The sequence below is a fragment of the Cnephaeus nilssonii genome (assembly GCF_951640355.1).
Source record: "Cnephaeus nilssonii genome assembly, chromosome: 19".
NCBI classification, from domain to species: Eukaryota; Metazoa; Chordata; class Mammalia; order Chiroptera; family Vespertilionidae; genus Cnephaeus; species Cnephaeus nilssonii.
Window position 1 is genome coordinate 16208561 of NC_137090.1, and position 22849 is coordinate 16231409.

At 59.6% G+C, this 22849-nt stretch overlaps 1 protein-coding gene across 8 annotated transcripts; it reads left to right on the forward strand.

Moving 5' to 3' along the window:
* Positions 1–489: 489 nt before the first annotated feature.
* JUP (junction plakoglobin) lies at positions 490–22382 on the forward strand. Of its 8 annotated transcripts, XM_079797844.1 has the most exons (16): positions 503–657; positions 7631–7791; positions 10197–10412; positions 12114–12373; positions 12591–12829; positions 13514–13715; positions 14699–14843; positions 14972–15075; positions 16230–16568; positions 18771–18926; positions 19134–19253; positions 19716–19866; positions 19969–20090; positions 20860–20899; positions 21165–21329; positions 21599–22382. In XM_079797844.1, exons 3-15 carry the CDS (start codon positions 10205–10207, stop codon positions 21314–21316), a joined length of 2238 nt encoding a protein of 745 aa, XP_079653970.1. In that variant the 5' UTR covers positions 503–657; positions 7631–7791; positions 10197–10204; the 3' UTR covers positions 21317–21329; positions 21599–22382. The 8 variants fall into 8 exon arrangements, with proteins under 8 accessions (XP_079653968.1, XP_079653967.1, XP_079653972.1 ...); XM_079797842.1 differs by lacking the exon at positions 7631–7791 and having other exon boundaries at positions 490–638; XM_079797841.1 differs by lacking the exon at positions 7631–7791 and having other exon boundaries at positions 500–657.
* Positions 22383–22849: the final 467 nt, after the last annotated feature.

Here is a 22849-nt window from a genome sequence, read left to right on the forward strand (position 1 = left end):
CAAGAGTGAATAAGCCCGGAGAAGCATCATAGCTGACGCTGAGTTGGCTGGCCTGGGAAGGCATTTGTGCTTTCCCACGGCGCCCCCTGACTCACCTGTTGGACAGGTAGGGGGAAGGGGAGAGAGTAATGAGTCCTACCTGCTCAGAGGTAGGGTGGGGCAAGACACACCCCATCCCTCCCATTGGTTCTTTCCTTAGGCTTGCTGACAGTGCGTTGCCCAATCAGGAGGAAGTAACCTTATATTTGCCAATAGGTGCGGAGTTAGGATGGAACCTCAAGTTGGAGGCCGTCCCCAGAGCCGACTGGCAGTCCCTGGGGCCAATGGCTAGTGGATAAACAGAGGCGGCGGTGGACGAGGACTGGGGGCGAGGCTCCGCCCCTCGACGGGACAGTCAGGCGAGGCAGCCAGTGAGCCCGCACCAGCGGGTGGGCGTCTCCCTCGGGGGCGGAGCTTCGAGGGGGCGAGAGGCGTGGCTTGGCTGTCAGGTCCCTTCGCCTTTTGTTCAGTTACTGAGTTGCTGCCTTGGCCAGAGTCCGGAGCAGCCGCCGCCCGAGCTTGCAGAGCGCAGTTCGCTGCCCGCGCCGGCTCCCAGCCCGGCCCGACCCCATCCCAGCCCGGCCAGGTTCCACACGCAGGTGCGGACGACCGCAGCAGGTATCGCCGGGGCGAGGGACGGGCGGCGAGTGGCGGAGAGGCCGAATCCTCCGTCTCAGGGCAGGTGAGGGCGGGAGCCGGGGAGCGTCACCCTGCACCGGCGGCAGGGGGCGCGCCGGGGTCCGGGGCGCGGCGACCTCGGGGGACGCGAGGCTAGGGCCCAGGGCGCTTTCGGGCTCCGGGAGCCAGGGATCCGAGAAGGGCGGGAAGTGGTCAGGCAGGTGCCTTCCCCGGGACCCGCGAACGCGCCCGACGCCGCGTCCCTGACTCTCGCCTGCCTCTTGCTGGGGAGACTTTGACCTGCTCCTCCTCCTCCGTCCAGGGCTCGCTCCGGTTAGGAATTCACTGTTTGGGGAAACTTGCTGCCGCTGGTCTCTCTGGGCCACCCACACCCCACCTCACGCGTCATCCTGGCTTTCCCTCCCTCTCTACTCCCTCAGGCCTGGGTGGGGCCCTATTGTCTGCGCCCTGCTTGCCCAACTGTGGGGGCCGAGCGCACATTTTCCCAGCGACGCGGGCCCCACCTGCCGAGCAGGTGAGCACACGGAGCCCAGAGGCCCAGTCCTCCAGCTCCCGGAGCCCCATGGGCACCGTACCTGCGGCGCCTCCCTCCGCCCGGGGGCGCGGGGCTAGGGGCTCCCCGGCGGAGGTGGGGGGGGGGGATGGCAGTGGGACTGGTGCAGGGCCAGCTCTGAGCCCAGCCGGTGCCTGGCACCCGTGGCCCGGACTGGGGGTCTGGGCGGAGGGGTGGTTCGTGGGTGGAGAATCGCCGGCCCAGTTTCCATGAGCTGCGGCTTCCAGAGTGTTAACAGGAGGACTACCCTCCTCTCTAATCTCTTATTGTCGGGAAAAATCACCCAAAGCAAACTTTACGGGAGAAGTATCCGCGGCAGCTTTTCCTGCCTCCTTGCCAAGGGCTTACCCCACGTTTACGGGGACCCCTTCTTGGAGCAAAGCCTTGTCCTCCAGCTGGCCAGGCTGATCCGGGGCCAGTGCTTGCGCGCCGACCCTATCCACCCTGCCTCCACCTCCATCCTGTTTGCTGGGCCCCTGGGGCCTGAGGTGGGGGTGGGGTGGGCCGAAGGGGAAGCAGCTTCTTCCTTCTCTTCCTGCCTCCGGGGACCACCACACCCCCTCACTGGAGGCCTGAGCTCGAGGCTCTCGCCCAAGCTCTGCCCCCTCCCCAGGAATGGGGGTGGGGCGGGGCCCGGCCAAATGACGTGCGTGGGGGAAGCGACTGCTCTGGCCTTTTTTCCCCCCCTCTACCCCGTCCCCCACGTTATTTACTAACTGGCTGGTAATTGAGGCCGAAAAACGCGGAGCAGTGGGGCTTGATCTCCATTCGATTTCTGGATTTTGAAGATGCATTCCTTCTGGAGGCCTTTGCCGTCCTTTCCCCACCTCCCCTCTCTCCTGGGAGAAGTTGGTGGGGAAGGTGGGAGAGGAAGGCTTCTAGAAGGGGGAAAGGGTTTTCAGGTGGAGCTGCATAAGCGCCTCCCCCACCCCCAATTTGCTGAGAGCCCTTCCCCTGGCCAGAGTGGGGATCCCCGCCAAGCTTCCAGCACTGGTTTTCAAAAACCTGAAGTGTGGTCTTTTTTTGCGGAGACTTGGGGCCCAGCCTCCTTGGGGAACAGGGGCAATGTAAGAGCTGGGTTCTCCCTCAGTCCTGGCGTGAAGGGAAGAATGGGGGGGAATCAGGGCTGCTTGTCCTGACTCAGTCGCCAAGACCTACCACCTCCTTCCTGTTTGTAGATGGAAGAGTGGGGGCGGGGGGGGGTCACACCCCCATGGAGTGCCCCCCACCCCCAGGGATCAGGCTTCCTCCCCATCCCACTTGTGCTCTAGTGGGTGGTGTGCCTGTGGGGAGCCATAAGGGCATGGAATTTGGGCAAAACAACCTGTTTTCCCTCTTCTGGATGCCAGCGTGGAGGAGGGGAAGGCGTAGTAATTACATCGGTGAAATGATTAGTTTAGCTAATCTGGTTTGTGGCTGTGATGAAAAGATAATTCTGAGGAAGGATTGCTAGGAGGTGGCTGGTGAAAACTGGCTCCTTACTGGATGGGAGTGGAGGGAGCGGGGAGGTAGGAACCCAATTAGTCATTTCTTGCTAGATCAAGCCCTAGCTGGGATGACAGGAGTCTTTCCTGCCCTTCCCCCCCCCCTCGTCCCCCCGCCCCCCCCCCCTTCCACCCCATTCCCTTTGGAGCTTCTGTTGGGGCTGAGGCTGAGAATGCACCTGGAGGCATGAAGGAGGTCAGGGCTGCGGCTGCTGCCTGCTTCCCTCCTGGGCCTGGCCGGGGAGGGGTAAGGAGAGGAGCCACTTTGGAACAAGATGGGACAATAGACTCATCATGAGAAGGGCTGTTAATCTGGAGAGGTGTTGCCGTGGGACTGTTCTGAGCACAGGGATTTGGACTTGGCCCGAGCAGGGTTTGAATCCTAGCTTTATCACTCCTTGGTCGAGTCACTTTACCTCTCTGAGCCGAAGTGACCTCCTTGGTAAAGTGGGAATAAACCTAGCTACCCAGCAAGTACTTGATAAATGGTAACCTAAGCAAGGGAGGACTCTACTGATACCAAGCACCTTCATTAACTATTCTCACTTAATCCTGATGCCTGTCCCTGGAGGCAGTACCATGACCCCATTCTATGGATGCGGGAATGGAAGCTCAGGGAAGTTAAGTCACTTGCCCAGGGTTGCACAGGGAGACTCCAGCAGAGCCGAGACTAGCATTTGGGACCTCTCGCTCCAGACCCAGAGCCCACCCTGGTGTACTGCCCCACTGTGGCCCTGGGAAGTTTTTCCTGCCACTCCTTTGTGAGAGCCTTTGCTCAGGGGTTTGGGGAAAGAGACATCAGAAGGACCCCTAGAAGGTACGCGTGGGTGGTGAAGGTGGGGGCAGGTTTATCAGGTGGGGGTGACTCATGGCCTAGCCTGCAATCCTCTGAAACCTCACCTGTGGCTTGGCTTTTAAGCTTCTAGGGAGAGCTGGGGGAGCTCTCTCCCCAAGTCTGGGGTCTGTGGTAGGTACATGTGTGGAGGAGGTTGGGGGTAGGGTGAGGAGGGCAGGGGTCAAAGCTGCTGCTGCTGCTGCTGCCTCCTGGCTTGAGCTGGCAGAACCATGGGCTGTGCTGGGCTTGTCCCTGTTTAGGAAGTGGGAGCTGCCCGCTTTGCTGGGGGCGGGGCCTCTGCCAAGATAAAGGGGTCCCGCTCCCTGGAGAGGGGAGAGCAATGAGGGTCAGATTTAGACTGGGCCCACGTCCTGCTGGATTGGAGCGGGCAGTACTGCCAGGCGGCTCTGGGGCGTGGAGAGGGCTGTCCTTTGGGGCGGGGAGAGGGCTGTCCTTTGGGGGGCTGCAGAAGGTTTTTTTGCTACTGGGAGGGTCTTTCTGGTGATGGGACTGTGGTCCTTGCAGGAGGGGCTGGTGTCACTGTCCTCTCACTGTCCACCTGGGCACCTGACACCAGATCGGGCCTGGGAAATCGGGTCCTGGATCTGAGCCTTTCGGCACTGGGCTTCCGGATCCCTTGAGGGCAGGAGGGGACCCCACATCGGATTATTGGGGGCTGAGGAGACGTGATGTGACGGCGAAGGAAAGAGAAGGAACTCGGTCCCGCCTGTTGGCTACAAAGAGGGTGAGGGGCTTGCAGTTGTTCGTCACCCTTGCGGGCACAGGGGCGACAGGGGACGGATGCTCTGTGAAGGGATGAGGTTAGACAGGAGGAAGGACTTTCTGGGTGCTACCGATGAGAGGAAGAGGGAGAGGTGGAGGCTCAGAGTTGAGTCTTCTCTCGAGGCTGAAGCAGGGCCCCATCCGAGTGAGCTGGGAGCACCCTCTTGCCCCAGGAGGGAGGCCAGGCAGCAGTCACCCTTGGGGTGAATCCGGTCTGTTGGGGTCCCTGGGGAGACTCTCAGCCTCCTGTCTTTGGGGAGAAAAGAGACCTGGCCTGAGAGGGGCAGTGCCTGAGCGCCAGCTGGCCCGGCCACCCCTGTGAAGAGAAGGAGGAGTGTGGCTGGGCGGGCCCTTGGGCCTGTGTCCGGAGGCTCTCTCCTGGGACGGGACTGAACTGGTGGGGTCTGGGGCGCAGCACTGCCCCAATTCCCAGCAGCCTCTTAGGCCTGAGAGAAAGTTCGCTGGACGCTCCCCTTTCTCAGCCCCAGGGCACCTCCGCCTTGGGGCCGAGCTCAGCTCTCTGTGACCTGCCAAGTGTGGGTTCACGGGCCGGTTCTCTCTCCTCACTGGGGAGACAGAGGGAGACCTGTGGATTCTTATCTCCCAGGAGTGGTGGCCTGGGGGTAGAGTTGGGACCGGGGCTGGGCCCTGAGTAAAAAACAATTGGGAAGTTAGAAAAAGTTGGGAGGGAAGGAAAAAAAATCCTACTCCATGGAGGCAGCGACTGGGAATATTCCTTCCCCTTCTCTTTTCTTAGCATCCTCTTGTTTCGTAGCCTCGATCTTGATCATCTCACGCTCTGTGTGCAGTCCCAAATGTCAGCCAAACCTGTGTCCAGAGCCTCATTCTCCCCAGCAAATACTGAACAGGGAACGGACAGGGGGGTCTTCCCGGCTGTCCCAGGAGAGGGCCAGGCCGCCGTCCTTGCAGCATGAAACCCAGTGACACCGGAGTGACGCCAGCCGTGGCCGTCGGGCCACCCAAGCCCCTGGCGTGGCGAAGGGTGCACAGAGCACTGTGTGTTGAGATGCATCGCTGACATGTTGTTTCCCGAGGCTGCGTGAAGTGCTTTCCCATCCCCAGGGGTCCCGGTGTGGGGTCCTCTGCCAGTCTGGGGTTTTGCCCCCTCAGGGTCACCAGCAGGGAAGGGAGCTCCAGCAGAGCCCTTTCTGGGGAGCCCCGAGGTTCCTGGGCCGAGCACCCGGCCTGGCATTTCCCGCTTCGTTTTCCCACCCCGGTGTGTTTGCTTTGGGGAGGAGCCAGGAGGAAGAAAACAAACGGCAGCTGGGTCGGCCTGACCCCTAGCCCGTCCCCTGGCCACTGCTTGGGTGTCCTCCAGGCAGGAAATGAGGGCTCTGCTCCAGATGGGCTTCTGTCTTCCCCTGTCCCAGGGCCCTGGCCATACCTAGCTCCCGCTTGCAGTGACCAGTCTCATGGGGGAGTCTACAGCCTCCCGCCAAGGAGCGTCTAGTCTACGGGGGGGGGGGGGGGGAGAGGGGGGGAGTCCGCGGGTCAGAGGGGAGAGGCCTCCTTGGGAAGCCCCAGCCTGATGGGGAGACAGGGCTCTCGAGGGAAGCCGTCGTCTGTCCCTGTACTTTTCTAGAGTCTGTCTCCGTCGGCATCGCTGGCCAAATCTCCGTTGGAGCCAGACACAGTGGGGAAGGGTGGGGGCGGGCGACCTGCTGAGCCCGGCCTCTCCCCTGGGGCTGCTATGTGGGGAATGTCCATGCCTGACCGGCCTCACCACCCTGCCTGCAAAGGCAGCGCATGTGACTGCGGAGCGGGGCAGCCCTCCCTCCCAGGACCTGGACAGCACACTTCTTTCCCAGCCGTGCCCCATCCCACCCCACCCCACCCCACCCCAGGGACTCTGGCCTAGGCCTGGGAGGCAGCACCCTTCCGAGCCCTCATCGGGGGGCTCAGGGTCCTGGGTCCCAAAGAGCAGGCTGGCCGCCGGCCGCCTTGTCAGGCCCCTCTCTGCTGGCCTCCTCCTCTGCCATCTCTTTGCTTCCTTAATGGAAGGATGCTTGCCTGGGTCTTTTCTGTCCACAGCGGCTTCCGGGCAGTTGTGTTTGGTTCACACAACCGTCTGAAGAAGGGGGTGAGTGAGTAACACGGTCATCTCCACTTAATAGAGGAGGACAATGAGGTTTCAGGACACCGAGTGACCTGCCCAAGGGCACAGGGTCCGTGAGCCGTGGGGTTGAAGCCCCTCGCCTCACTCCCAGGCCCTCCTGCTGCCCACAGCTCCTTTCCTTCGCTGTCTGAGTCCAGGATTTGAGTCTGCAAAGGGCGTTGGCTTCTGGCCCAAGGGACCCTGGGGGCCCTGCCCAGCCTGCTCCTCTCATCCTCCAACGCAGTGTTTCTGAGTTCGGTTCCAGCCGCTTGGCCCCTTCCTGTCCTTGCTTGCACCCTGACGCTTGGTATCCTGCAGCCCAGCCCGCTGTGCCCGTCACTGACAGTGCGCGCTGGTGGGGGGAGGCAGGGGGCAGGAGCCTGATGGGGCTCTGGTGGGAGTTCTATTTAATGTCAGGGCTGGGCCACACTCTGCCGGGACAGGCTTGGATTTAGGGTGCCCAGGGCCCGCCTGCTGGGTTGGCCGTGCCAAGGAGGAAGCAAGAATGAAGGGCAGAGTATGCCCAAGGCAGCTCCTTGCTTCCTCCCAGATCCCTCCCCGGTGTGGACCCGCGGGGGGAGGCTCCTGCACACAGCCTCTCCGGGCCCTGTCCCCTCTCTTCCTGCCCCTCGCCGCCCCCCACCCCACCCTGTGGCCTCCGAGCTGCCCTCTTCCTCCTGTGGTGCCAAGAATAGAGTGCGCTGCTAAAGACAAAGGCTCCCCATGCAACTCAGAAAACCCGCCCTGTGTCTGGCTCTGCCCATCTGTGTCCAGGGCGCACGGGCAGGGCCCGCGTCTGTCTCGCCCACTTCCCCCCTCCCGGCTCTGTCCAGGGGCATTGTGGCAGGTCTCGCTTCGGGTCCTGGGTGGAGAGGGAGGGATGAGACCAAGCAGGGTGCGGCCCCTTCGCCCTGGGAACTGCAGAAACGGCACTTTCGTTCCTTGTGGGAGACTTCCCCTGTTCTCCTGGGGAGTAGGTGGGGAGAAAGGTGCGGCTGGATGACGCTCCGCTCCCGTCTGAGGTCTGACGTCTGTCTGGCCTTCCTGTTGCAGGAATAGCCCTCCCTCCCCAGGATCTGCCCCCGAGGAGACTTCTGCAGTGTGTCCTCTCAGAAATGCTTCCAGCGCTGCCCACCCGCAGCCTTCTGTCTGTCATGGGAATTCTGGTTCCTTATTCCTAGGATCTTAAATATCACATTCCTCTGAGGTCACCTGGGCCTTCTTCTGGGCGTGCAGCGCGCAGGGGAAAAATAATTGCCCAAGGACACTCCGCAAGTTTGTGCTGGAGCTGGGACTGGAACCGGGGCCTCCTGATTTCCCAGCCGCTGCTCTGCCTGCAACTGTGAGCACCCTTAGCCTTACCCACTGCCTCTCCCCTTGGTGAGGGGCTCAGCCCCCCCCCCAGCCCCCCATCTGCAGCTGTGTGTCTGCCCCTCTCTCCTTGACTCCAGGGGTCCCTCTTTCCCTGGATCCCCTGTTTGGTGGCTGGAGGCTGGTCTGCAGTGAGGCAGACCTGGAGTTGAGTGGAGCACCCCATTTCCTCAACGTGGAGCCTCCATTTCCTCACCTAGAAATTGGGAATAATAAAACACCTGCCAGGGTTGCTGGGAGAGAAGGATGAGATAGGAAAGGCAAGCAGATGCCCTCTCTGCCAGGGATCCTCTGACCTCCTGAGACCTCTGTGTCCCCTGGGCTGATGGGGGGTGGGGGGCTGAGGGGCCTGCTGAGGAAACCCTCCTCCTGGGGCCAGCCTTGACCTTGGTGCTTGCTCCCTTTGGACACTGGGCAGGTGAGGGGATGTCCCTGGGGTTCTGGGTGAGGCCTGTGAGCCCCAGAGGAAGGCGGCTGTTTCTGCTGGGGGTGGGGGTGGGGGGCTTTTTCCAGCTCCAGTAGTGGGGTGTTTTTACTGATCGGGGTTCGAGATGCCCAGCCCGTCCTGAGTGGATTTGACGGAGGCTCGGCGTCCAGGTGTCGGCTCAGCCCTCCTCCTGGCCAAGTGGCATTTAGAGGGTTAATGCAGCTCATTCCTGGTGCAGTTTCACCCTTTCTCCCAGTTCTGTGACAGGCTTGCTTCTCCGGACTCTCCTCTCTTTTCTCTCTCCAGAGAAGGCATGAGTGCTGGGCATGGGTTGGGGGTGGGGGTTCCTTCTGGTATAGCCACACTTGGTCAGTGCCTGGGAAGCAGCTGGCACCGCTGGAGGCACCGAGCCGCCTGTCTGGTACTCCGGGCCTGCTTCTGTTTATCAGCACGAAACTCTGAGTCACTGGGGCTGACGTGATGGGAGGAGTGGGGGGAGGGAGGAGGGGACGGAGGTGCTGGGAGCTGGTCTGGCTCCTGCCTCTGCCTGTCCAGGTGTGCTCAGGGCCAGGGTAGGAGCCAGGTGTCGCCATAAAAGGAAGTGAGTCCTGAAGGACATTTGTCATCCCTTCCTCCTGGAGGGTGGCACCCGCCAGGCCTCACCGGGAAGACACATCCCTGGTGATCTTTGTTCCTGGGTGGGGCCAGGTGCATCAGCCACCCCACCCTCATGCTCACCGGTCCCCCAACACAACAGGTTTGAGGTGCTGGGTGCTGCCCAGTCTCCCGGGTGGACCAGCCCGGGCTCTGCGTGCCGTCTGAGGGCACCCTGGGTATGCAAAGCCCGCACACGCACACGTGGGTGTCACGCATGCCCGTGCCTGGTCCCGGCTCTGCCATTTCTCTGCTGTGCCACCTCGCCTGGTGGAGCCTCAGTTTCCACATCTGTGAATGGGGACACAGAGCTTGTGCTGCGAAACCTGCTTGTGAGGGCGGCGCATTAGTGAAAGGTCTGGCACGGGTCGGCCCTCCTTGGAGCACAGCTTCCCTTGCCTCTCCTCCCGGGCGCTGACTCCCATGGTCAGTTCCCAAGGGGAGCCAGGCAGCAAGTGGGAACGCACCTCCCTGGTACACAGTAGGGCCGACTCTTCACTAATCCAAGTGCCCCAGGTCTCTGCAGAGAGAGGGAGGGGCTCTTGAATGGCGGTGAGCACCCTGAGGCCTGCCTCCCTGCCTATCCCTGGCCTGGGTTCCCGAGGCCAAGAGGTGGGCAGACACTACAGGGGAGAGTAGAGGGGTGCTGACACACGGCCACTGCCACCCACATCGGTGCCTACTGTGAGCCAGGCACCATGCTGGGTCCTTTACAGAGACAGCCCTCACCACAACCTGCTAGAGAGGCGGCATGACCCCATTTCACAGATGGGGACACTGAGGCTCGGCAGGCAGGCGAACTGCCCCGGTAGTATGTGGCTGGCATTTGAAACGGTGGGTGGGACTCAGAACTCTGGGAAAAGTTTCCAGGAACTGGGGTGTCGGAGAGATGGGGGGAATCTTAGGCCCTGGACCTCTGAGGCCACTTGTGATCCTGCCGCATCTGCAGGAAAGTGAGATCCTGAGGGATCCTGGGGCGCCTCTGACTTCCCAGCAGCCTCCCTGGCTTCCCCGAGAAACCTGTCTGACCGCTTCCCTGTCTGACCAACCGGTTTCTGGTGCAGCCGCCTCACATCCAGCGGCCTTTCCCAGGGAGCCCCAGTGGACGGGGTGGGCCTGCGGGGACCCCAGAAGCTGCTGGAGGCCCTGAGTGGGAAGGTATCCCTCCCTGGGCCTGGGGCCCTTCTGCCCCCTGGGGCCCCTGGGGTGGTGGTAGGAGTAAGGGGTACCGGGCAGGGCCTGGGGAAGCCAGGGGCTGGGCCAGCTGACTTCCTGCCCTTTCTCTGTGTCCCCAGCAGCCACCATGGAGGTGATGAACCTGATTGAACAGCCCATCAAGGTGACCGAGTGGCAACAGACGTACACCTACGACTCAGGCATCCACTCAGGCGCCAACACCGGCGTGCCCTCGGTCAGCAGCAAGGGCATCATGGAGGACGAGGAGGCCTGCGGGCGCCAGTACACGGTCAAGAAGACCACGACCTACACCCAGGGGGCGCCTCAGAGCCAAGGTTGGGGACTATCCCACGGGAATCCATCCTCCAGCGGAAAACTGGGCTGGGCCCCGGAGGGAGGTCAGGGTACAAGGAGGCCGATTTCAGGGGCCTCCCAGTCTGAGGGGGGAGGCACAGCTGCTTCAGGAGGCCCCCATCGGGGAAGGAGGCAGATTCTTCTCCGTGAAGAACCTCTAGAATGGAGGGGAGGCATAGACCCTGCCCATCAGTCTGAAGGGAGAGGCACAGTCCCTGCCTTCTAGGAAGTTACGGCATGATGAAGAGGCGTCGCTATTGCCCTCGGGGACCCGTGGACTGTGGAAATCAGAGTCCTTTTGTTCTAGGACCTTCAAGTTTGATGGGGAGGCAGAGCTCCAGCCCTCAGAGCGCCCCCAGTCTGATAGAGGAGGTGCAGTTCTCAGCCTGACGGCTCCTGGTGGGGGGCGGGGCGGAGTCAAGGCTGGCATGCGGAACGCGCTGACATGGAGGTGGGCCAAGGTCAGGTGGTGAAGTAACCAGCCCTGTTCTGGGGCTTAGGGATGGGGATGCCCCACCGGCATTCAGGTGGGAAAGCCATGTCCACGTCTCCTCCCTGATTAATTGGAGGGTGGAAACTCTGCCTCCCTCTCCCCAGGGCATCGGGACACTGGCCAGGACAGTGGACTCCCAGGTCCACCCAGGAGGTGGAACCTGGAGTCTGAGCTCAGAACCCACCTCCTGCTCTCCGAAACCCACAGTTCTTTCTCTCTGGTCTGCCGTATGATATTGGGTGTCTCCGGCCTCTGAGCCTCGATTGCCTGTATAATGGGAGAGTTGCCTCCTTTGGAGGTGATGAGGGTATAATTAGAATCATGAGATTTCAGGGTTGAGGAGAACCAGGCTGTCTCATCCGACCTTTACCTGGTTGTTAAGGGAGGGACGCAGAGTCGAGGTTGGGGCTCTGGAGTCAGATTGTCTGAGTTCAGATGCCTGCTTGGGTCTCGTCATCTCTGTGCCTCAGTTTTTCCATCTGTAAAGTGGAAATAATAATAGTATTTATCTTGGCCCTGGTTGGTTAGAGCATTGTCCTGATACACTGAGGTTGTGGGTTCCCTATCCGGTCAGGGCACATACAAGGATCAACCAACGAATGCATAAATAAGTGGAATAAGAAATTGACCTACCTCTCTCTCTCTCTCTCTCTCTCTCTCTCTAATCAATAAATAAAACTTTAAAAAAATATATCAGTATCAAATCTTATTAGCTATATTAAAATATTTTTTAAAAAATAGTACTTACCTTGTAGGGTTGTACGATTAAGTGAGAAAATACAAGAAAAATGCTTAATTCACTGCCAGGTACCTAATAAATACTCAAAAAAGGTTAGCTATTCCTATTAATAATAATAATCACTAACATTTCTGTAGTGAGATGTGCCTCACACACGAGTCCTTTCTTTTCAGAGAAATTCACAGCTATGATCTCATTTAATTCTCATAAGAATTCCCTGTGGTGGACAGAACAGGTGGTGCCCCATGTTAGAGATGACGTGACTGAGGCGGTGGTGACCTCCTCCAGGTCCCTGGTTAGAGGCGGGACTGTGGGTGGCGTGCTGGGCCTTTGGTCGGGCTGGGAGGCAGCCCAGAGAATGTAGTCACCTGGGCTATTTGCACAGCCTGCCCTGCGCCCTGCTCCCCCGGCCTGCCGCGTGCGGCTCAGCCCCTGCCCTTGGGTCTCTAGGTGACCTGGAGTACCAGATGTCCACCACGGCCAGAGCCAAGCGGGTGCGGGAGGCCATGTGTCCCGGCATGACAGGAGAGGACAGCTCGCTGCTGCTGGCCACCCAGGTGGAGGGGCAGACCACCAACCTGCAGCGGCTGGCCGAGCCGTCCCAGCTGCTCAAGTCGGCCATTGTGCATCTCATCAACTACCAGGATGATGCTGAGCTGGCCACCCGGGCCCTGCCTGAGCTCACCAAGCTTCTCAACGATGAGGATCCGGTCCGTGAGGGGCCTGGCTGGGGTGGGAGAGGTCGGGTGTCCACAGGGGAGGGCCCGGGATAGAGGGAGGTCTTTGAACCTGAGCCCCATTTGTAGGAAGAGTCTGACCTGGGTCCCACTGAGCTTTGTGAATGGGTCCCCTGGCCACCACCTTTTCACAGTGGCAGCTGGACCTGGCCGATCTGCTCACGTCCATCCTCCCCTTCCCCCTCCCCAGGTGGTGGTGACTAAGGCAGCCATGATCGTGAATCAGCTGTCGAAGAAGGAGGCGTCGAGGCGGGCGCTGATGGGCTCGCCCCAGCTGGTGGCGGCTGTGGTACGTACCATGCAGAACACCAGCGACCTGGACACGGCCCGCTGCACCACCAGCATCCTGCACAACCTCTCCCACCACCGCGAGGGGCTGCTTGCCATCTTTAAGTCTGGCGGGATCCCCGCCCTGGTTCGCATGCTCAGGTAGCCACCCCTACTCACTGGAGGGCCTGGGGTCTCCCTCCCTTGGCCTTGTCCTTCCCTTCCCCGGGCTTCCATACAACATTTACTGAGCACCTACTGTGTGCCAGGTACAGAACCACGCCCAGTCTTGGTGCTTAGCTGCTTATAAAATGAGCAGGTTAGACATGAGGCTCCAGTATAGACCAGGGCAGAGGTGTGTCTGAGACGGCTCAGACCTCGAAGCTGCTGTAGATGAAGGGAAGAGCATTCCAAGGGAGGGAACAGCATGCTCCCTGTATCTTTTGGGCCTTGCAGTGTTGATCGGCCTCTTTCCTCAGCTCAGGACCAGGCTGTGAGTTCCTTGAGGGTAGATGTTGATCTTACACCCTTCTGAGCCCCTTCCAGAAGGCATGTGGCCTTCTATGGGGTAGTTACTCTACATGGTAGGGGCAGGTAACAGGGACCTACTCTCTGCTCAGCCCGGGCTGGGGCCTAGGAGCCGGAGGTGACGAGGTCCCAGTGGGGAGAGGAGAGGTGCTGTGTGCTTATAAAAGTGGGCTGGGCTGGAGGGACGATGAGATTTTAGCAAAGGGCTGTTTCCATGGGGGTGTGGGTGCTGGAGAGGGCTTCCTGGGGGAGGCGGCCTACATTTATGCCAGGCCCCTGGGACCCGACTCACCCTAAGCCCCCCGCCCGCCATCCCAGCTCGCCCGTGGAGTCGGTCCTGTTCTACGCCATCACCACGCTGCACAACCTGCTGCTCTACCAGGAGGGCGCCAAGATGGCGGTGCGCCTGGCCGACGGGCTGCAGAAGATGGTGCCCCTGCTCAACAAGAACAACCCCAAGTTCCTGGCCATCACCACCGACTGCCTGCAGCTGCTGGCCTACGGCAACCAGGAGAGCAAGGTGGGTCCCTCCCCGCCCAGCCAGGACCCGCGGCCCCCTGTCCGTCACCGTCTGTCCAGCTGCAGCCTCAGACCGGTGCCTCCTGACCGTGTGTAGGTTAAATATACACGTATGTGCAGCTATGCATGTTTCATCATATATCTGAGTATAAGGAAAAGAAGAAAATTCATTATCCTCACACAGCCAGTGTTATCTCTATGTGCTGCCTCCAGTGCTATCCTGTGGGCATATTTGTACGTCGCCGTAGTCATAGCAGATGTCTAACTGTGCATCTGTCCTCAAAATTATCCTCTGTGATGGCAAACAGCCTTTCATTCAGTGGAGGCCCCAGACTTGATTCTGAGGAAGGGCATCTGAATTGTTCCTGATTTTCCACCTTTTTTTAATTATTATTAATATATTGTTATTGATTTCAGACAGGAAGGGAGAGGGAGAGAGAGATAGAAACATCAATGGTGAGAGAGAGTCACTGATTGGCTGCCTCCCACGTGCCCCACTCTAGGGGTCGAATCTGCAACTCGGGCATGTGCCGTGGTCGGGAATCGAACCATGACCTCCTGGTTCATAGGTCAACATTCAACCACTGAGCTACACCAACCGGGCTGATTTTCCACCTTTGTAAACAGTGCTGTGATGAACATCTTCAGGCACACAGCTTTTCCCCAAAGAATGGAACATTTTTCATCATCAGGGCCAAGGGTTTTTAACATTTCTAGGCTTTTACCCCGATTGCCAGGTTGCTTTCCAAAATGATTGTGTTACTTACCATGCCGTCAGGTGATGTTTGTTAGACAGTTTCACCTCATCCTTGTCAGCATTGTGGATTACCCTTTTGTCAAGATTTTGGCTTATTGAGTAGTCACACCATCGATTCAGGTTTTATCTGAAGCTCAGTAATGGCAGCTCCGTGAGTCCCCTTCCCTTCCTTGTTCGTCGTCCTGGTCCCCGCCTGTCTCACACTCCTTCTCCCCCCCTCCCCACAGCTCATCATCTTGGCCAACGGGGGACCCCAGGCCCTGGTGCAGATCATGCGCAACTACAGCTACGAGAAGCTGCTGTGGACCACCAGCCGCGTGCTCAAGGTGCTGTCGGTGTGTCCCAACAACAAGCCTGCCATCGTGGAGGCTGGTGAGTGCGGTGGCCTGAGGAGGAGGCCCGTGTGGCCAGGAGGGCCCAGGTGGAGCCGTGTCTAGCGGCCAGGCTCAGTCAGCTGTGCTCCGCCGTGGCTGACGTCACCCCTGTCCCCCCCGCCCCAGGTGGGATGCAGGCTCTGGGCAAACACCTGACCAGCAACAGCCCCCGCCTCGTGCAGAACTGCCTCTGGACCCTGCGCAACCTCTCAGACGTGGCCACCAAGCAGGTGAGGAAAATGTCCGGGCCTGGGTTCGCCTCATCAGCCCCCTTGGCCTCCTGTCTTACCACGTCCAGCCTCCTGTCTAGGAGTCTGACCTCAGGAGCCGGGGGGGAGAGGCCTCTACGTCTTGCCGTGCTGTGGCTGAGGCTGGAGGGACCCTGACCCCTCATCCCTTTAGCTTAAGGACCTAGTCCCCATTAGGAATTCGGGAAGGGGAATCGATAGTGGGGGCTGATTTTTCTAAGCTGTGTTTCCGGGGGGGCCAGGGGCACAATCTGACCTAGGCCCCGAGGCGGGGAGCAGCAGGTGTCAACAAACAGCTTGAGGGCCCAGTGGCTAAAACACAACTTCAGAAAAACTGTAGTTTCAGGACAAGCCTCCCGGCCCCTCCTTCCAGCCTGACTCACCCCTCAGAGCCCGTCGGCAGGTGTTCAGTGCGCGCCGCCGTGTGCGGACTGTGGGACATGGTCTTGCTCACCCCTTTTCACACTGGAGGAGTGCGGGACGGGGTTGGTTAGATGAAGAAACAGAGGCTCAGGAAGTCAGGTAGGGCCCTCGGTCCCAGCTAAGAAGTGGCGGTGCTGGCAGGTGAACCCAGGGCTGTCTGTCCCCAGAGCCAGGGTCTCCCTGTGCCACCACAGGCCCCCAGGGCCCCCCCTGGGAGAGTGAGGCTGCTGGGTTAGGGGTGTTTCCTGAGAGCGGATTTGGCCAGGGGATCGCTGAGGGGGCAGCGTGAAGGCCCAGAAAGGTAGAAGCGTGTAAAAATGGGTCAGCTGGGCCACTGAGGCAGGGACCTCAATTTCCTCCTGACCTGGGGGCCTCCTTCAGCCTGAGTGGGGCTCTGCCTGGGTCAGAGGATGCAGAGGAGGAGCAGGGCGGCCGGAGGAAAGAGCGGGGAGCTGAGACACAGGCCGGGGCTCAGATCCGGCCCACTGGCCGTGGGTCCGTGGGCAAGCCACCTACCCTCCCTGAGCCTTGGTGCCCCGCAGGAGAGCTCTGCCCTCTCACAGGCGTGCGCAGGGTCCCGGGGTGAAGGCTCCCTGGCACACCGGCAGGGCCCATTGAGGTCAGCCATCAGGCCATCGCGGTCCCCTCGGGCATGCCTGGGAGTGGTTGGGAGTCTCTCTCACTCATCCCTGCCTCCCCCACCCCCGGCCCAGGAGGGACTGGAGAGCGTGCTGAAGATTCTGGTGAACCAGCTGAGTGTGGACGACGTCAACGTCCTCACCTGTGCCACGGGCACGCTGTCCAACCTGACGTGCAACAACAGCAAGAACAAGACGCTGGTGACGCAGAACAGCGGCGTGGAGGCGCTCATCCACGCCATCTTGCGTGCTGGCGACAAGGACGACATCACGGAGCCTGCTGTCTGCGCCCTGCGCCACCTCACCAGCCGCCACCCTGAGGCCGAGATGGCCCAGAACTCCGTGCGCCTCAACTACGGCATCCCGGCCATTGTCAAGCTGCTCAACCAGCCCAACCAGTGGCCCCTGGTCAAGGTACCACCACCACTGCCGCGGTGGGGGGTAGGCCAGGGAAGGAGCTCTGCAGTCAGGACTAGGTGCTGTATCAGTATAGGCAAAGCTGCTGTAACAGAGAGGCCCTCAGTAAGACAGAAATTCTCTCCTCATGGGATGGTTTAGACCCCCACAGCGGCTCTGCTCCTGAGACCCAGAATCTTTCTCTCTTGTTGCTCAGCCATCCCCAAAGGCAGAGCTTCAAAGTTTTACTAGTCACATGATCGCCTTGGGCCGTCTCATTAAACTGCAGGTTCTGACTCGGTAGGCCTCGAGGGGAGGGGAGCTTCTGCATTTTCTAACAAGCTCCTAGGTGTTGCTGCTCGTCCATGGAGCTCACTTCTTTTTTAAAAAATATATTTTATTGATTTTCTACAGAGAGGGAGAGGGATAGAGAGTTAGAAACATCAATGAGAGAGAAACACCGATCAGCTGCCTCCTGCACACGCCCCACGGGGGATGTGCCAGCAACCAAGGTACATGCCTTTGACCAGAATCGAACCTGGGACCCTTCAGTCTGCAGGCTGACACTCCATCCACTGAGCCAAACCAGTTAGGGCTGGAGCTCCCTTCTTACGCTAGAGGGTCTCACACCAATGGTTGGGCGGTATCATCCCCACAGGTGCGTTCAAGCCCCAGGAAAGTGGGAGGCGAGCGGTGAGCAGGGTGTGGGACATGCCAGTTTAGCCCACACCCTGGAACTTGATCAGTTGGCTGCATCGAAGTGCAAGGAGGCTAGCGATGTGTCATGTGTCAGAGGGCGGTGTGTCTGCTAAAACTCAGGAGTGATGCTAAAAGGGATAGAGTGGATCCTGGGGGACACCTTGTATCAGCCATACGGAGTCCAGGGTGTGAAGGGGTGGGGCCTTCTCAGGGGGCCAGCTGGCATTGGCTAAATTTTAGACAGTTTAACAGTACAGATAAGAATGACTCTAAGTGATTATGTACATTTTTTAAAGGTCCATAGTTCCCGGCTGATGTGGCTCAGTGGTTGAGTGCTGACCCATGAACCAAGAGGGTTGCTGGTTCGATTCCCAGTCAGGGCACAAGCATGGGTCAGCTGATCAATGAGACTCTCTCATCATTGGTGTTTCTATCTCTCTCTCCTTCCCCCTTCCTTTCTGAAATCAATTAAAAAAAAATATATATATATATATATATATATATATATATATATATATATATATATATATATCAAGCAGACAAACAAAAACAGGGCAGCTCATACCCCTCCTTGGGCTTGGTGCCTGCTGCAAGGCCGAGGGGGAAAGGATTTGCAACCTGACCCAGCAGCTAATGGACAAGTTCATCCACCCTGTGCTCACGTCCTCATCTCTCACATGATTTTCATCCCTGTCCTCGTGGCTTCTTGTTTTGAGGATTAAATGAGATAATAAATTGCTTTGCAAGACCCTGAGGGACCCTGGGAGACCCGAGTGGCTCCTGGGAGTCGGGGGACCCTGGGAGTCGGGGGACCCTGGGAGTCGGGGGACCCTGGGGAGGAGACCTCTGCCCTGCTGGGGATTGATTGCTACATGAGCATCACCAAAGAAGGAGGCTTTAGAGTTGACCATCGCAAGGACTCCCTGATAACCAGGGTTTGGGAACTATCAGAAAAACAAGTATGACTCTATTGTCTTGAGCGGGGGTCAAGGGGGGGCAGGCAGAGCAGAGGCGAGTTAAGAGAAGGGATAAGGGTGAGGGTCAAGGCATGGGGGCTGGTGGAATGTTCTGGAATGGGTATCATTTTCTTTTTTAAGATATATTTTTACTGATTTCAGAGAGGAAGGGAGAGGGAGAGAGAGCTAGAAACATCAATAATGAGAGAGAATCATTGATTGGCTGCCTCCTGTACACCCAACACTGGGGTTGTGCCCTGACTGGGAATCGAACCATGACCTCCTGGTTCATAAGTTGACAATCAACCCCTGAGCCACACGGGCCGGGCTGGGGTATTATGTTAGCAGGGGCTGTTAGAGATAGACGTTAGACAGGTGAGAACCCACAGATCCTATGGAACAAGGGACATGCGCTGGGGTGGTCTCATTCTTGGGAGACCATCCAGCACATCCATGTCCGGCCAGAGGTCAGAGAGACGATAGGGGAGGAGGAGATGATGCTGGGAAATTGGGATCCTCCAGACACATAAGAAATGACCCTGATTGTTGACCCTTTTCTTGCCAGGCAACCATTGGCCTGATCAGGAACCTGGCCCTGTGCCCGGCCAACCATGCCCCACTGCAGGAAGCAGCCGTCATCCCCCGCCTCGTCCAGCTGCTGGTCAAGGCCCATCAGGATGCCCAGCGCCACGTGGCTGCAGGCACACAGCAGCCCTACACGGTGAGTGAGCTGGTGGTGCCCGTGACTGCCCGCCTGGGGGGTCAGGCCGTCCTCCGTGAGCACGCGTGTGCACGTGAGCGCGTGCTTGGGGAGGCGAGTTGCAGCTGGTGCCACTCCAAGGACCAGTGAGGTCTGTCAGTGTCGGGGGATGTGAGGCCACGTCCAAGGGCCACCTGTTGCCACGCCCCAATGTCTCCTCTCGTGCAGGATGGCGTGAGGATGGAGGAGATTGTGGAGGGCTGCACTGGAGCCCTGCACATCCTCGCCCGGGATCCCATGAACCGCATGGAGATCTTCCGACTCAACACCATCCCGCTGTTTGTGCAGGTGAGTCTGGGCAGGTGGGCAGGAGCGGTCCCCCCAACCCCTGCTTATCCCCACTGCTGAACCACGAAGGTTGGCAGCCCTGGGTCTGGTGGGCGGTGGGGTGTGGTGGTGGTTTTGCTGCAGCTTTCTCTTTCTTTCTTGAGTTTCAGTGTGAATTCAGACATTTTCAGGAAAAGCCTTTTAATAATACAGGAAACGCTTTATGCTACGTCAGATGAAGAAACTAGGCTGTATTGGCGACTATAATAAAAACCCAGTGTCAGTATGCCAGTGTGTTCACGGAGGCTGTCTGTCTGGGTGGGGAATTGCGGCTGGCTTTCTTTTCCGTTTCTTCATACGTTTCTTAGAATTTCCACACTTTCTTTATGAGCTTGGGGTGAATCCACGAAGGGAGGCGGAGAAGGGCAGGGCTCTGCCGGGTGCTGCCACCTGCTTCACCCCTATCCTGCGCCCCCGTCCCAGCTCCTGTACTCGTCGGTGGAGAACATCCAGCGTGTGGCCGCTGGCGTCCTGTGCGAGCTGGCCCAGGACAAGGAGGCGGCCGACGCCATCGATGCCGAGGGCGCCTCGGCCCCACTCATGGAGCTGCTCCACTCCCGCAATGAGGGCACCGGTGAGAGGGGCGAGGGCGAGGGCGAGGAGGGGGCTGGGCCCTGTCCCCCCAGCCAGGGCGGAGGAGGTGCCTGACTCGGCCTTTCCTTTCCTCTCTGCTCAGCCACCTACGCCGCGGCCGTCCTGTTCCGCATCTCCGAGGACAAGAACCCAGATTACCGCAAGCGCGTGTCCGTGGAGCTCACCAACTCCCTCTTCAAGCATGACCCCGCCGCCTGGGAGGCGGTGAGTACCCGGTGGGGCGGCAGCTAAGGCTGCGCGAGGTGCCCGCTGCACAGGGACAGCACTTCCACGGGGCTCCTGCCGTCCTGGCTCCTGCATAGATTTTTATTTTATAGTTGAGTCATGAGTGACGCTTCTCAGGAGATGGAAAGAGTAGGTTGAACCATCTGTGGATTTTTTAAAAGATTTTTTAATTGATTTTTAGAGAGAGAGGAAGGCAGAGAGAGAGAGAAAGAGAGAGAGAGAGAAGCACCGATGTGAGAGCAGCTCATCATCAGCTGCCTCCTGCATGTGCCCCGACTGGAAATCATACTGGCAACCCCTGGGTGCCCAGGACCATGCCCAACCTGAGCCACACCGGCCAGGCCTCTCTGTTTTTGACCTCCCAAAATGGCGGTTTAATTTTGTCCAAGCTGATACAAACTGTGGAGGCGGGAGTGCCTTTTTCTAACCTGCACAAAGGCTCTCTGGAGGCTATCGGGCTGCCCTGATCCTGGGTGCGGCAGCTCCTCCCCCCTCCACTCCCCTCGGCAGGGCTGTTCTTGTTCTGTGGGTGCCCCCAAGCATGAATGGTGGGACCCCCCGCCCCTGGGGCGGTGCTGAGGAGAGGCGTTTATCAGGGTACGGGGTTGCCCCCTTTCATCTTCGGTTCCCTCTGGTGATCTCGCGTTTCCTCTGGCCCCCTTTGTGGACGCATCTCTAGCTGCCCACTCGCAACCCCTGCGTTTCCTGCCCTCCCCCCTCCCTCACTGTTCTCTGTCTCCTTCCTCAGGCCCAGAGCATGATCCCCATCAATGAGCCCTACGCGGATGGTAAGCGTGTGCAGAGTGCTCAGCAGCCTAGAGGGCGGGGAGGGACATGGGGTGTGAGGGAGGGAGAGCCACTGTGTCTGCAGGGCCGTGGCAGCTACGGTGTGGCATCCACACGCACTCCTGTCCAGGTCTCTGGCGTGGGAGTTTAGGGAGGCGGGTCAGGCCCGCTGGGGTTGGGCAGGGGGCGAGGAGGTGGCTGAGGGCTGTCCAGACCCCCCCACGGGGTGGCCTGCAGACCCTGACAGAGTCCCCTTCTCCTTCCCAGACATGGATCCCACCTACCGCCCCATGTACTCGAGTGACATGCCCCTGGACCCCCTGGAGATGCACATGGACATGGAGGGGGACTACCCCATCGACACCTACAGCGAAGGCCTCCGGCCCCCCTACCCCACCGCCGACCACATGCTGGCCTAGCCGGCCTGACCCGGTATGGCGCCTCCCGCTGACACACGCTTTCCCTTCCCTCTGTCCTCCCTCTCGCGGGGGCCCGCTCGTGTTTTTTATTGAAACTCTGGCTCCTTTTGGGGGGAACGCGTGTGGGGCCTTTTGCTATTGAGCTCCCCCAAGGAAGCCCGCCTTAGTCTCTCTCTTTGCTGGGTGGGGAGTCCTGCCCCTTCTGTGGGTGGTGGTGGGGGGGTGATGGGAGCTTCTAGGGGACACAGTCCTGCCCTGACCTCTGTGCCTGCCCATCCCCAGGTGCGGCTCCTATCGGAGAGGCTCTCCGTGCGGACGATGGGGCGAGACAGAAAAGTGCCTGAGCCCGGGGGACCAGGGCCGTGACTTCCTGCCGAACCCCGCGCCTCCATAGGGTCTTTCTTGGGATGATGATCTGCTCCTGCTTTTCTGTTCTGGGCTGTGGGTCAACGGCCCTCGGCCCCTCCCCCACCCTGTGGCCCTGGCACTAAAGCTTTAGACTCTGTTTCCCCAGCGGTCCCCCTCCCTGCGCTGGCTGCCTGCCTCCAGCCGCCTGGGCCCCACCGGGCTCTGGTTCCTTCTCTGGGCCTGATTTTCTCATTGTACTCCACCGACCAACTGTCCGGAGCCCCCGGGGTCTCCAGGACCCGGGTGCAAGGCCCAAAGCCCCAGAATCCAAAGCTTCTCCTGAAAAGTTCAGGGACCGTCCAGGAAGATGTGGAGCGTGAGTCCCCATTCCAGACCCCTGCCTGCTCCTCTCCCCAGGACGCTCACTGGGCCTTGGCCCCCTCCCGGGGAGCCCTGGGGACGGCTTCCTCACCCCCCCGCCCCCCGTCCAACCCACACGACTGCCCTAGCTGACCCCAGAAGTGCTCTTGGCTGACCCCTCTGGTGTGCGGTGAGGGGCGTTCTCTTCCCCTTCCTGTTTCACCCCCCCATCTCCTCCTGCCCGTGGGTGTGGAGGCTGGGGAGGCCCCTGGGAGAGTTTTATTATTATCGCTTGATGTTTTTGGTTATTGGTTTTTTGTATAGACCAAAGCAATGAAAATAAAACTAACACACAGATCCAACGGACACTGTTTTGGGGGCATGGGATGGGGAGACGGGGACTCTCTTGGCAGCCGCATGGCCATCCTGTTTGTGGGCAAGACACGGAGAGAGGGCGGTCAGGGAGAAAGGAACGTTTAAAGAGGCAGAGTCCATTTAATGCAATACAAATGCCTACCTCTCCAACCCGGAGCCTTGGGAGCCTAAGAGGGGCTGAGCGCTGGCCTCAGGGACACCAGGCCTTACTCCTCTCTCCGATGGGCCTCCTCCTCGCTGGCCTCTCAGCCTCAGCCCTGCCCCGTCTGGCCTGAGTGTACATTGGGTGGATTTCTCCTGGTCCCCACACTCCCTGTGGCCTACGGCGTGGAGTCCAGGCCCTCTGTGGTCTGTGGTGGGCCCACCCAGCCCCTGCCCTCCTCCCCCTGTCCCCTCAGCCAGCATCCTGCACACGGTTTCTTGCCTCCTGATCTTGGTCCATGCTGTTCC

What these genes read in the sequence shown, in the direction of transcription:
- JUP (XM_079797842.1), top strand. Translation starts at nt 10,205, where the DNA reads ATGGAGGTGATGAACCTGATTGAACAGCCCATCAAGGTGACCGAGTGG. An exon ending in CAGACGTGGCCACCAAGCAG is followed by an intron (nt 15,076 to 16,229) that starts GTGAGGAAAATG and finishes CCCCCGGCCCAG; the next exon opens with GAGGGACTGGAGAGCGTGCT. An exon ending in ACCAGTGGCCCCTGGTCAAG is followed by an intron (nt 16,569 to 18,770) that starts GTACCACCACCA and finishes TTTTCTTGCCAG; the next exon opens with GCAACCATTGGCCTGATCAG.